We start from the raw sequence: 14,086 nt of genomic DNA, 5'->3' as shown, positions 1-14,086 counted from the left end.
ATACACGGTCCGCTGCAATGTGTAATGTCACAAATGAATAATTCAGTAAGAGGGGCACAACACACAGGCTACAAACAAAATATTAAAAGAAGAGGAACACTGAACAGTTTCCAGAATGGGATAAAAGAAAAATTTGCTTTTCTGGGAATATCAACGGACAGTAGGAAAGAGATGAATTCTTCCCCATTTGCTCTGGAGAATTCTTTTCAATCACACTCTAACCTGAAATACAAAAATAACGGTCTTATGATAAAACAGAGAAGGTGTCTTTCACTGTTTTCACCAAGATCTGTTTATTAACATCAGAATCTGTAAGTAAAACACTCATGCTTGCTTACATAAATCACAGTTCTGTCATATGATATTGCACACTACGTTCCTGAATGGCTTCTGAAGGTATAATTCCCTCTATAAAAAAAATTCTGCTATATGAACTGATATTTCTGCAGAATGGCCTCTTATTTACACATACAAACAAGCAAATACCCCGAGGGTAAAAATATATAGAACATTTTTTTTTAAGATGAATAATTTATAAGAAAAAGTATTAAAATTTATTAAAATTCTCCCTTTTCCCCTTTATGCACTACTAGAGAATTCTAAATAAGGGGCAGCCATGCTGAAGGATACCCACATTTCATCACGCATTTTAAGAAAAGTAGTCTATTATTCTTAATGGATTAAGAAAGATAGAGTTTAAGAGGCTTTGAGCCTTCTTACCTAGGTAATAAATTTGTCTTTTTTGCAATTAACTTGATGGTGGATTTTCATACTGAAGGCTAAGTTTTCAAGTGTTCACTGAAAACGGCTTGTTTCTAATGACATGGCCCAGTTAGGGGTAATGGGATGAAACTACAGCATAGGAAGTTCCGCACAAATGTGCGGAAGAACTTCTTTACAGTGAGGGTGACGGAGCACTGGAACAGGCTGCCTGGGGGGGTGGTGGAGTCTCCTTCTCTGGAGATATTCAAGACCCGCCTGGACAGGCGTCTACACCTGTGCAGCCTGGTGTAGAGAGCCTGCTTTGGCAGAGGGGTTGGACTCAATAATCTCTAGAGGCCCCTTCCAACCCCTACAATTCTGTGATTCTGTGATTTGCTCCTATTTAACTTCAATGGAGTATTTCTCCAAATGATCTTTATCAGCCATCTGTCTTGCTCTTACACACTTCTACACCTGAAAAAAATTTCTTCTGTGTACTTACTGTGACAGCAAAGTAACCAGTACTGGTAATACAGAAAGAAGGGTAGGCTAGAAAAGCCTGTTTTACACCTGCTTTGTATGTTTAAACATTCCCTGACTCTGAACTAAGTACTTTTCCTCTTATTCGTTTGATTATAATTTCCTTAAGATTAGCAACATTTCACCACTAGTGCCAAGTTTGAAGAAGTTTTGTTCCTGTAAAAGTAGACAATCAATCGTGGATATAGATCGGCTACACTTCGGATGACTACCAGCAGTCTCCATCCTCAATTAGTCTCAATTAGTGCATTTCATCCTATTTGACCTTAGAGTTCAAGGAGACAAAACCATTACCTAGTGCGACATCTATTATTCCCCCATTTGCTCTCAAGAATGTATTACCTCCGGAAACAATGAAATCAACAGCTTCAATTCATCACTGGATTTTATCACTCCAAACTAATTCTACCATTAACCAGTAACTTGGGACCTTAGTTATAACCCAATTCATTTTTTAGTAAGATTACAGTTGAAAAAATGCCTTCACAGCTTCCTAAATTAAAGGCCAAAAAAGAAAAGTTTTAAGATAGTTATTTGAAAGCTATGGAGAAAAAGTATATTTGTCACATCCCAGGTTAAAGTACTGTCTAAATGAAAAATTAGTCATGCTGTTACAGAATACCAGCCAAGTCTGAATCAAAATACATTCACATCAGACACATTCATAAATAATAAATCTGTATGCATGTAAATAATTAAATAATTTCTTACATTTTTTGAAGAACCTGGGCCATCACAACCCCACTCGTTAAATCTTCCACAGTCTGGCATGGTGCCTCAACATTAAATGTCTGAATCTGGAAAAGAATGAAAAAGGTTATGTACTCTGAGTTCAATGTCAATCAATTTTTAAACATTAAAAAAAAAAAAAAAGCAGCTATCTACCAGCAAATGGAACAGAGTAAAACCAACACATTTCTTTCAGGCACTAAGAAGAAAGAAGCTTAAATTTAATAGCAAAATAATATATTAATCACAGTTATAGGTTAGTATCTTCATTTTTCAAGTACAAACACCGTAAGTTTAACTACAAATGATGACAGCACATTTGCCAAAAAATAATTTTTTCCACCACATTTTATTTGGCATTTCCCTCTCTTAAATACTTCTGGAGCACATATTCAAGTATATTCAGGTACACCCCTCCCAATGAATATATAAAAGAAATTCTAGTATTAGAAGTTAACACTAAGCACACAAAACTCTTAGAAGTTTCCCAAAATCCTAAGACTTAACTGTTCCCTAATATCTGACATAGGAGCAAAGCACAATGCTGCTAAACCCTAGCAGATCCATATATTATCACTGTTCTAGTTATTTTGGTGTGCTTAGTTAACAAAGTGACAGGCATCAAATGCAAGTCCATAACGTGACAAACTCTGGTATTCAGATGGAAACTAACATACATAACTGTTGTTATTCAGAACTGTAAAAGAGGAACAGCAAGGTCCACGTGACAGAGCAATTTGATGACAGAATTACTACACTTAAGAAATGAGCTAGGTCACAATTTTCTCTCTATGGACTGTGCTCTGAAAACACTGACACAAACCTGGCCTGAGGATGCCAGGTAACATCTTAGAAGAATTATGCAGTAGTAAGAATAACCTCTTATAAAAAAATACAACAAAACACAAGTCAATATATATAATTTCTGTACGGTTCTACTTTAATCCGTTTTCACGCTAACAACCTTCAGGCTATCTGCAACCCTCCCCCCACCACCACAGCAGCAAAGCACAAAAACACAAGGGAGAGCTCTTTTCTTCATTTCTCTTTTGATGTGGAAAAGAGCCCTCTGCATCAGCGAAATCTTTTCAACTGGTCTAAGGTACCCAATCTTTCAAAATAAAATGAACATTGGTTTTAAGGGATGTGGATGAGTTTTCCTAAGATATTTTTGATTACATGACATTTAGAGAATATCTGCCCACTTCTTCTGCTGTTATTCTCCTTTCACGGAAGACTAGGCTTCTTAGTAGGAAACATTACTTGTATGCAGAAGAGATAAGAAAGCCTACAGGACAGCTTGCAACTTCAGGCTACATAAATATCAGATAACATTTATTGGTTTTTTGTGAACATAATGTACAATTTTCCTGCTTTACTGGAATCTGAAATACTAACATTAATGTAAGTCATTTCCCAGTAAACATCCTCTAGGTGCGTATCTTACAATTCAAGGCAATTCACATAACAAAAAATCATGTAAGTTCTTTCTTCCATGGAAAAGGCACTCATATCAATGTCCAAATTTTCAGTTACTTGGTAAAGTCAAATAAGCACACTAGCAATATCACCATTTAAAATTTCAAGAACAAGCACCTCAAGTGAATGTTCCTTTCTTCCATTTACCCAGGAAGAAACAAAACCTAGTGCTTGATTAGGAAAGGCAACAATGGTGCCTATGAAAAGACAAAAAAAAAAGATGAGCTCTCCAAGTCTGTCCACTGAGCAAACCAAACAGCCATCTGCAAAAAGACATGAATGATGCACACAGTCCAAGAACAAAACAAATGACTGTGTGGCATACAAAACAGACAAAAGTGATTTATATGCCCTAAATAAAATAGGTTTTCTTACAGCTTTGTTTGAAATGCTACCTAAAAATTCCTCTCCTACCACAGAATCGGGGTACCATAATAGATAAACTAAACACTCAACAACAACAACAACAAAAATAATAAATAAATAAATAAAAATCAACAAAAAACACACACAGCGGATAAAAGAAGGGGAAAAAAAAGAAAAACATGAAAAACCACATAACAGGATATAAAATAAATTACTATGTTGCCAGAAACTTCCATTTACCTTGAATCTCTGAATTATGGTAATACTATCAAAGGAATATCAAGCAATTCTGTGACAATTCAGCAACACTTCAGACAGAAAACAATGACTTCTCTCTCATGAAAGAGTTTGCAATGGCATTGAGGATGCTTGTGCTTGAACTTCAAGACATAACAACATTAAAATTTTCAAGTACAAACATGAAAACTTTCAAATTTTGCATACTATCCCCTTAAATTATCAAAGCTTTAATTGCTGTCTGCCACACAACAGACAAGCAAAAAAAAAAATCACCTAAAAGCTCTACTCTGTTGTTTTCAAGTATAGTCAAAGCAAAACGGTATTTCCAAATGCACAATACCGACAATTAAGGTCTTTACTCATACTGCAAAGTAATCTAATGTCTTGAAATTCATTTTGCATATGGATATATGAAACACCTCCTTGACTAAGTAAAAGTGTAATTAACAGATACTACTATATTGAGGCAGGAAGGGAGTTTGCTTACTCTATTTTCAAGTGACAGAAAAACAAGGCACAATCTCTGCTGTTTTCTAACTGATTTTATCATAATATTTACAAACAAAAAGGTCAAAACTGCCAGTTACCCTTACCAGGTTACCCATCTGAACTACTTATTCCACACTCACACATGCAAGACCACCACTGAAGACAACTGTACTTTTTATTAGATGAGACAGTTCAGAGAAAAATTACCATTAGTTATACAGCTTGTTCCTTTGCATACATACCTTTTTAAGAAATACTATGTGTTTTTTTCTTTCCTTTGCAAGCAAAGACATTTCTACTGAGATGTTTTTAACAGATTTTATTCATCTCTTAAAAAAAAAAAAAAAAAAAGTACTGTATCTTTTTCATATTCTTCAGGCACATGAAAACAAAAAATTTATGTCAAGCTTAAACTATGAGTTCGCTCTCGGATCATTCCACACAAAGCCAGCCCACTCTAAGAGAAAGCAGAATTCATTTTGCAGAAAGGAGAAGAATGGTAAGAATGTGGCAATACTAAAGCACAGTCCAACTGTAGAGACAGCACAGTTTGTTTGGTTTTCTTCTTCTTTTTTTTTTTTTTTTTTTTTTTGCACGCCTCTGAAATGCTTTTCAGCAAGGCCTGCCCTTATATGCTGCCCTTCCTGTGCATTGCAATCTCCTTCTGCCCCGAAGACTTCTCCTTCACCCTGCTGGAACTGTTCCTGCTTCTTCAGTCTGCAATACCACAGTTCCCCAAAGTTTTAACTTCATTCTCTGTTATGATCCCTTTTTCTGCTTCTTGGACCTCTATATGGAACACTGACAACAAGCTGGATGCACTAACTGACAAGGCAGACTGAGGAAATGGGGAAAAAAAAAGGATCAGCTACTGCCCCGCTACGCCCTCCTACCTTCCATCAATTTCCATGTAAGAACAGAAAAAGGTTATGTTAATTTGTTTGTCCAAGTATTTATTCAGAGCACCAGTATACAAGGCAATAAACATAAGCAGTCAATTTTTATACAGAACTTAAAAAAAATAAAATAAAATAGCATTGCAGGTGATTGTTTCAATGCAAAGCGGGTCTAATACTGGGAGCTGAATTGCTGCAAGAACTCAGGACCATGGCAAATTTGAACTACAGTTCTAAACTACATCATATGACTAACAAGGATTTGTCAGATACTGTGGAAAAAAGGAAGCTATGAATTTCATGGAAAAATATTCATGATATGAAGGTGAGAACTGGACAAACTCAGTGCCCAAAATACACTAGCTGAAGTTCAGGATGTGGTTGTGGTGGAGTATCTACCATGCCAGGAAGCTGGAAGAAGAAAGGCACAAAAAATAAAGGAAAAAAACAACCAAACAAAAACCCTCCAAAATTCCTCCCTTCTTAACACTAAGAATGAAAGCTCTGGTTTTTGTATAGTGATTAAATCCACAGCTTGCTTTCTTACTGATGGAACAATTGCATAATAATTATTATTATTTATCTTCTCTATAATATCTAAAATCTCTTTAGAGGATCTTAGATAATAAAAATACTGTGTGACTAAGTTAATTTACGCATAAAGGCAACAAGAGGTAATGGTCAGTTTCCAGACAGATACTGTTGAGGGCAGAGTTCCTTCCAACACTTCCTGATGCTTCAGAATTATTTGCCCATTAACTATACTTTTGGAGCTGGCTATGCAAGATGACAACTCGCTGTTCTGTAGAGCCTACATCAGCAAAATCACCACAAATGAAACTAAGCACACACAGCTGAGATGAGAAAGGCAGCTAGAACATGCAAAAGGAAGGAAGGAACCAGCCTCAGTGGCATGCGTGCAAATTGCAACAGGCTGCTCACAAGAATACTTGAAAGAGTAGAACCTTCAGTAAGGTTTCATCACTTTCTTCACCCAATTTTCTCTACCTGGCGGGCAGCACTGCTACCTTCTCCTTGGACAACCATGTCATAAGTTATTCAGTCCAAGACTTCAGTAGGCTACATACAGCAAACAAACAGGATTCAGGCACTCAGACAACCAACAGTTTTATTCAAGAATTTAGATTTGGGAATATTTTTATTTGGATGAAGACTCTCCTCATTAAAAACTCAAGAGTTGCTTTGCAACTTTGTTAGGTGCTGCAACAGATGAATAAGGAAATGACAAGGCCTTTACATTACTGGCTGTGATGTTTCACACCAATTGCAAGCTCAGCCCCACAACATTGCTCTAACTTCTCAAATTGGCTGGGGGAAACAATATAATGAAGAACAGGTAAACAGGTTGAAATAAAAGCCAGGAAGACACCATTTACCCATTACAAGCCAAACTTTCAGTGTAAGGAGGTTAAAATAACTTATTGTCAATTAATAACAGAACAGAGCTGTGGGAACAAAAAGCAAATTAAAACCATCCTCCCCCAAACCATCCCCTTCTACCTACTCCCCCAGGCAGCACATGGGAATGTTCAATGGGCACTGTGCTCAGTCCATAGAGCTCCTTCCATCTGTGTTACTCCTGTCCAGTCCTTCTGTGCTCCAACATGGCTCCATAACATGGGGCACCTCCTCCCTTTGAGCAGCAGGGGGTCCCCAGGCCCTTCCACAGGCCACTCCCATGGACATATGATTAAGACAATGAACAGATAAATGTGCTGATGTAAAAACAACACTACAGAGCATTTGTGATAAACCTAACATTCGACACATAAAATGATGGCTGAACGTAGTTAAGCCTAAATCAACAGTTTTTTGAGTTTTCACCCACTTAATAATTCTTTATTTAAAAGTAATGCTTACCACTGATGCTTTATATTACGTTCTCAAAATACAAGCTATTAGTCAGTGCAAAACTGCTAGAGCACGACTTTAACACATTCTAATTAGTAGGGTACATGCAGTCCATTAAGAACTAAACACCTCCTAGGTCTAAAAACTGCTTCTCCTGGAAAAGAAAACAAATTGCACAGCTTATAGGAGAACAATTTCCTCCGCTGAGCAGAGTGTAAAAACTTACATAGTATCTTGAGTGGTCAACTAACATGATTTCAGAAGTGTAACAGTAACAACCAAACACAGGAAGTGTATCAGTTTTAGTACTCCTAGCTTACAGAAGCCAGTATGGTAGTATGAATCATATGACAGTGTGCATTTTCACTACAGAAGGAAAATAGAATTGTTCTCTGAAGGTAGATGTCAACTACAAGAAGTCAAACAGGGCTCAATGAACAAAAGAGAAAAGCTCCTTTTGTCTTAAATGAAGATTGCTAGACAACTTCAAACCAGAACAGCACCAGGCAAACACACCCAAATTGATCCCTGTTACAATAAAGTATGGCAAAGCAAAGTTTGTTAGCTTCTTGAATAGCACTCTGAACAAGCCTAGCATTCTACTAGTCCAAGTTTAAATGCAATTCTACAATTAAAAAAAAAAAAAAAAAAAAAAAAAAAAGGGATGAACACAGGTGACAGCCCTCTGCTTTGCAAAATACAGGAAAAAAAAATAGTTAAAATCTACAAATCCACCCTCTTGCAACTCTAATTTAGATGAAAAATGCTGTCTCTGTTGATACGTGGAATAAAGAATTCTCCTCCAAAGCCACAAGAGATGAAGCCAGCAACACAAAACTGGACTGAAATGTCATCCACACAAATCTTCTGATCAGTGTATAAACTGTCTTCACCCGAATATAGGAGACTTATTACCTAAAAAATGGGATTCAGAAGGAGATGGCAGTAAGTTTTTATCAATCTAAAATTTCAGCTTTAACAGATTCTACAATGGGTAACACAGATGTAGTACACCACCAAATTTAGCATATCATGAAGTTCAGGCCTCCTCCACTTCTAGGACTTCTATTTCAGTAAACATTTTTCTGGGCTTCACCTATGCAGAACATGCCTTGTCAGAAGATGATCAAGTCTCATGATTCCTTAAGAACGGAAAGAGACATGATGGAACAGGCTGCCATCTTTTAGTATTGTCTGTACGTTAAGATGAGCTAAACCACAGTAGAGGTCCTGTTTGGTTTTGTTTTCCTCCCAGTCACTGAAGTAGCACTAGAACTGACAAAACATCTATAATTTCTCCTGCAGTTACACAGAATCACCGAACGACCCGGGTTGGAAGGGACGTCAAGGATCATGAAGTTCCAACCCCCCTTCCTGGCAGGACCACCAAACTTCCACATTTACTAGATCAGGTTGCCCAGGGCCCGGTCCAACCTGGCCCCAAACACCTCCAGCGATGGGGCATTCACAACCTCCCTACCCAGGCAGCCAATTCCACAACCTCACCACTCTCCTAGTAAAGAACTTCCCCCTAACATCCAACCTAAATCTCCCCTCTTTCAACTTGAAACCATTTCCCCATGTCCTACTATTATTGGCCCTTTCAAAGAGTTTACTCCCCTTCTGATTATAGGTTCCCTTCAAGTACTGAAAGGCTGCAATGAGGTCACCCCACAGCCTTCTTTTCTCCAGGCTGAACAAGCCCAGCTCCCTCAGCCTGTCTTCAAAGGGGAGGTGCTCCAGCCCCCTGATCATCTTCGTGGCCCTCCTCTGGACTCTCTCCAGCAGCCCTCTGTCTTTCTTGTACTGAGTTAAACACAAACATACTTCTACTTATTTTACCCTGAAATTAAACTATAGACACCTTGCTGCCATGGCAACCAAGGCCATGTAAAGGATTGTCTTATCCAACTCCAGAATAGAAGGAAGGCCCACTTAACATTTTGCAGCTCTGGAATCAACAAAATACCCTTATCTCCCGGATCCTCTAGTGCCCATCACAAATGCTACAGATGTGTGTCTGGCTTCTAGTTTAGGTACCTAACTTAGCTATCCTAAGGGATGTAGCTCAAAACAGACAAGAAGACTTTCACTGACAAAAGAAAGCAGTGCAAAGAAGCTTGCAGCTAATGGTATGAAAGAGCCCTACCATTTCCAGGGCTTTACAATCCCATTTACAATGCACTTCTTTGGCACTACTTGTTCCACTACACACAGCACTCCAAAACTCCTGCACACCCCCGTGAAAAAGCCACAACCCTTTATGGCTCAAGGTAGCTCACTCAAACAGCCCCAGCCATGCATTCACTTAGATGCTTTTGCCTGTCACAAACAAGTGTGCTGGAGGCTAGACCACCCCCTCTGATGTTAGATAACTTTTCCCTCCATCAAAGCCTTCTCTTCCTTTCCACGTTTTCTCTTGTTCATTGGCCTGAATGAGAAGCACTGGGTAAGTCACAGGAATGATTAAATCACACCAGGCAAAGGCAGTCAGCCAGGAGGATGGCATGTACACGCTCTGTGAGGTAAGAAGACACTATCAGTAGGCTGGGGATGGTGGTATCCCCTAATCCCCTTCCCTGGGTGGCAGGACATATCAGGCTGTGAACAACACAGGCTACAGAAAGGACACCAACTTCTCTGCACTTCCAGCAACACATGCCTGTCTTACGCTAGCGTTAGTGATCAACGAGCTTTTTTTTAATTTAATTTTTAATTAAAGACTTGGACTTGCAAATTGAACTGATTAAGCAACACTGAACTTTGGAGCTGGAGAAAACCAAAGTTAAGTCTCTGAAAGAAACGGAAAACTTAAAAAAAAAAAGTTAGTAAAGTCTTTCTGAACCATGATAACACTGAGCCCTTAGCTCACCTAAGAGAGTAGACAGCAGCAGAAGAAAGTGTCTCGTGTCCTTTTTCTTTTCCCCCTCCGCTGATCAAAAGTGCATGCTCTACTGATGTCAAATGCATTGCAACAAAGACTTCTGCCAGTCCAGGAAGAACAGAGCATCAGAACATTCATTGTCCAGTTCAAGAGCCTCAAAAAAATCCCACAGTAATGACAAATTAGCCAAATACACAATTCGGATATTTTTCAATTGACCAATTAACTATCTCAAAAAGATGGAAACAGGTTCGTCTCCTCACCTCCCACTTCAAGATGAGCAAACTAACAGTTGTTTCCTCATTTCCTTAGTACTGCTTCAGGTTCATGGTTCTCCGCAGATAAACCTGCTTCTTCTCCTGGCAGCATCTCATAATTCACATGGAAAAGTAATGGGCGGAACTGAGACAGTGCACACACTGAATCACATTGCAATGTCATTTTTTCTTCAGAGATCACTACTCAGCAGCTCTTCAGAAAGGAGTGAATTAAAAAAAAAAAGAAAAAAAGAAAAAAGGGCAAAATCTTGGGACAAGGCCATGACAAACTAAAATCTAACAAAGAGTAAAAAAGCAAACATGAAGAATATTGTCCAGAACTAACAAATCCTGCTCTCATCCTTTTCCCAGTCTTGACACATTTGAGATATAAATGAAGGGGAAAGATGAGGAATACATACAAAATGTGCCTTATTATCTTTAATTACTATTTGCATATTATCATTCTTCTATCACTTGTTTATAGTCTTTAAGAGAAGTTCTGCCTGTCTTATCACCCAACAACAGGTTAAAAATCCCTATTGTCAAACAATGGTATGAGATACCCCAGCTCCTCCAAACACAGTGAATGAAACGCTCAGAATATCAGCCTTTCAAATTACAGTGCCTAAAAGAGTGGAACAGCAAACTCTGTCATCCTACTTAGAGGCCACTAAAAATAAAGGCACTTAATCTACTGGCCTCTTGCAGCAGATGCAGGCACTGTGCCATATACCTTCACCTATGTTCCACAAATGCTGGCAAACTCAGTGTTTTCTTCTCTCTGAACAGTAACATATTGAAATTACGTTCTTCACCTGCTGTCATCACCAGGACAATCAGTCACTATGGAAATCTGATGATTTTTCTTCAACAGGTAAGAATTGCTGATGTAACAGTATCATCAGAAGGAAATGAAACCCTAGAACTTTGTGGTCAGCAATTAAGGATTGAAAGCATTTATGCAGGCTTAGCTAGTTTCCTACAATCTTTGTATGCCCAAGAAATTAGATGAGTTCTTAAAAGCATAAATAAACAAGGATCGAGAATAGCATATTTCAAAAAGGAGACATAATTGAACAGGAATGGAAAACACATTTTCGCTAGCAAATTCTGGTAGCACTGGTCCTCTTTGTAAAAAGGGCCCAAACAACATTTACAAGCAGCCTTCTTGAAGAGTAAAAATCTCTAATTCAGCACTTGCAAATGCTTCCAGCTGGAGATAAGGCACTGCACAGAAGACAGATACACAGTAGTGAGAAGACTGTCCTGCCAAAACAGGGAAAGATCAGAGAACAGACACCATATAAATGGCCAGATGTGTTTTTAAATGTGAGAAAGCCAAGCCAGTGGTCCTGTACAGCATTTACAAAATTCACACATCATAAGGCTTTAACATATTTACCAGGAAAACTATGTTTGGCCTTGAGGGTTGGAAGAGAAAGCAAAAGCAGGCAAGACAGCAAGCTGGCAACTTGGTGAAGGCAGCATATGGCAAAATAAGTTACCTAACAACATGAAAGAAAGAAAATTCACAGCAATGACCTCCTTGAAGAATGGTGCTGTGGTGCTGTTTATACACCAATGCTAAGCAGCCTTTCCAGTATCAGACCTTATTCCTATGTTAAAAAGGAAAATTTATCAAATTACATGCCAGAAAGCCCGTAGACACCACAATGATTTCAGACACTGGCGCATCGCAGTGCAACTGCTACACACATATTTGACAGCTCTCCATGTTTCAAGACATGACTCAGTGATGCATCTGAGTGAAAAGCATTCCTAGCACTGAACACAAAGCAAAACAATCCAGATAGTCATCTGTGAACTAGTCACAAGTTTTAAAGAGGAAAAAAAAAATAATGTTGTGAATCTGCATTAAGATATGCTGAAACAATCTTAAAGTCACTTCAGGCTTACCACGCTGCCATGTTTTTCTAAACAGCACTGGCTGTACTACTGCCTGGATAACTATACCACAGCTCCTAGAATAGTCTCAGAAGAGGCTTCTGGGAGATTCTTGGTCAGGTAACAGTTCTGCAATTACAGCAGCCTGCAAACACCACTCAAGTATAAATATCAGCTTTGAGATGTCAGTGGTGGGGCTCCTGTCCTTCACTCATCTTCGCCTGATGTGCTACAGCCCTGGATGCCTCATCATGGTCATCTGCCGAAACAGAAGGAAGCAAAAGCCCTCTCAGATGAACATCCTACACAAAAATTATTCAGGAACCCATACCACAAAGCTCATGGAGAGGTAAAAGGTGGTGGGGTAAAAAATAGTCAAGAACAAAACACAATCACAGGTAAGCAGTTTGTTCTAGCTAAAAGATACCAGAAAAGGAACATCAGCCATGCATGGGGGAAGACTTGAGGGATACTCTCAGGTATTAAAATCATGAGTTGGCAGAGGGAGGAGCAGTTTCAGCTCACCTGTGCCTAAGCCACTGAACAGTCAGCGTTGGCTGAACAGGTTCTCAGACCTGTGGAAAGCCTTATCTGCTCTACTTAAAAAACAGACAAACCAGTTCAAGTACCTCCACATAAATGCAACGTGAAGCAAGCAATCTGGGGGGGGAGGTTAAACCAGTTCTTAACAACAGCCACCTTCTCTGGCACAATGGAGGAGAGTGGCCACCCGAGGTATGCATAAACTGTAATTAAAACAACTCTGTTTTCCCTTCTAAATGAGCGGTTTCCTGAGAATCACTATGGGACGTGGGAGAAAAGTCAGGCAAAAAAAAAAAAAACAACCAAAAAAAAACACAACCAAAACTTGTTCATACAACTAGTTTCACTGAGGACTAAAAAAATGTTGTCACTTTTTTTTTTTTTTTTTTTTTTTTCAAATTCCATGTTTTGGAAGAAACTGAGGCCACCTTTCTTCACTTTGTTTAGCTGAGAGAGCTTCAAATCTGCATTCACACTAAAATACTGAAATAGTAAAAATAATGCATAACCCCACACATTCATTCAGTCAGGAAATGCACCAGTTCTGAAGCTTTTAGATAAGGATTTACTAATATTTTTGCTCACCAAAAAATAAGCAGCTGTCTTCTTGCTTAGCTCAGTGGGATGGAAAGGCTGGAGACATAAAGGAATCTACACAAACCATTACTGCAGACTCCACTGGACAGGTACATGATTTAAGGGCCAAAGACCATAAGTGACAACTACTGCTCAAACATGTCATGACCACGTGGCAACTCCTATACAGTTACTAACCCTCACAAGACTTTATTATTTTTTTTTCCCAACGGCTTAACATTTTAAAGAAATGCAGAATTATTTTCAATGGTAACAATGAAGTTTAGCGATCGAGACGACTGACTTGCTAAGCAGCAACCTCAAACACATGAATTAAAAATTGCTAGCTGGTTCCACTGGTTTCCAGAATAATCCAAGACAAACCAACATTAGCTTTACTGACATGCAGCAGACCTGCATCTCATTTTTGTCTGAGATACAGTGTACTTTGGATTTAAGATGAGAATTACGTCGATAGCACACCAACACTCCAGCTGTTGCACAGCAGAGCTTACTCTAAGTCAAGGACACTTCAGCTCCTCTCCAGCACGGAGGGGCACAGGGATCTGGGAGGGAACAGCACCCAGACAGCAGCCCCACACTGG

General features: G+C 38.8%; 1 protein-coding gene across 5 annotated transcripts in view; it reads right to left on the bottom strand.

Moving 5' to 3' along the window:
- The window catches only part of HOOK3 (hook microtubule tethering protein 3), a 67,364-nt gene that overhangs the window by 51,282 nt on the left and 1,996 nt on the right, over positions 1-14,086 (bottom strand). For 4 of the 5 annotated variants that reach the window (XR_014939169.1, XM_015849553.3, XM_085528271.1 and 1 more), the window contains one exon: positions 1,954-2,039. Coding sequence is in view for 3 of the 5 variants with exons in the window: in XM_015849553.3 (XP_015705039.2) it covers positions 1,954-2,039 (86 nt within the window). In the remaining 2 variants the exon portion in view is untranslated. Of the gene's footprint in view, positions 1-1,953; positions 2,040-10,185; positions 10,352-10,460; positions 10,669-14,086 lie in introns of those variants that run through there. The other variant, XM_085528272.1, reaches the window with a different exon arrangement.

The sequence above is a fragment of the Coturnix japonica genome, chromosome Z (assembly GCF_054131305.1).
Source record: "Coturnix japonica strain WE chromosome Z, WE-NBRP24, whole genome shotgun sequence".
In the NCBI taxonomy this organism is placed as follows: Eukaryota; Metazoa; Chordata; class Aves; order Galliformes; family Phasianidae; genus Coturnix; species Coturnix japonica.
Note: the sequence above shows the minus strand (reverse complement) of the source record. Positions and strands in the feature narration are given on the sequence as shown.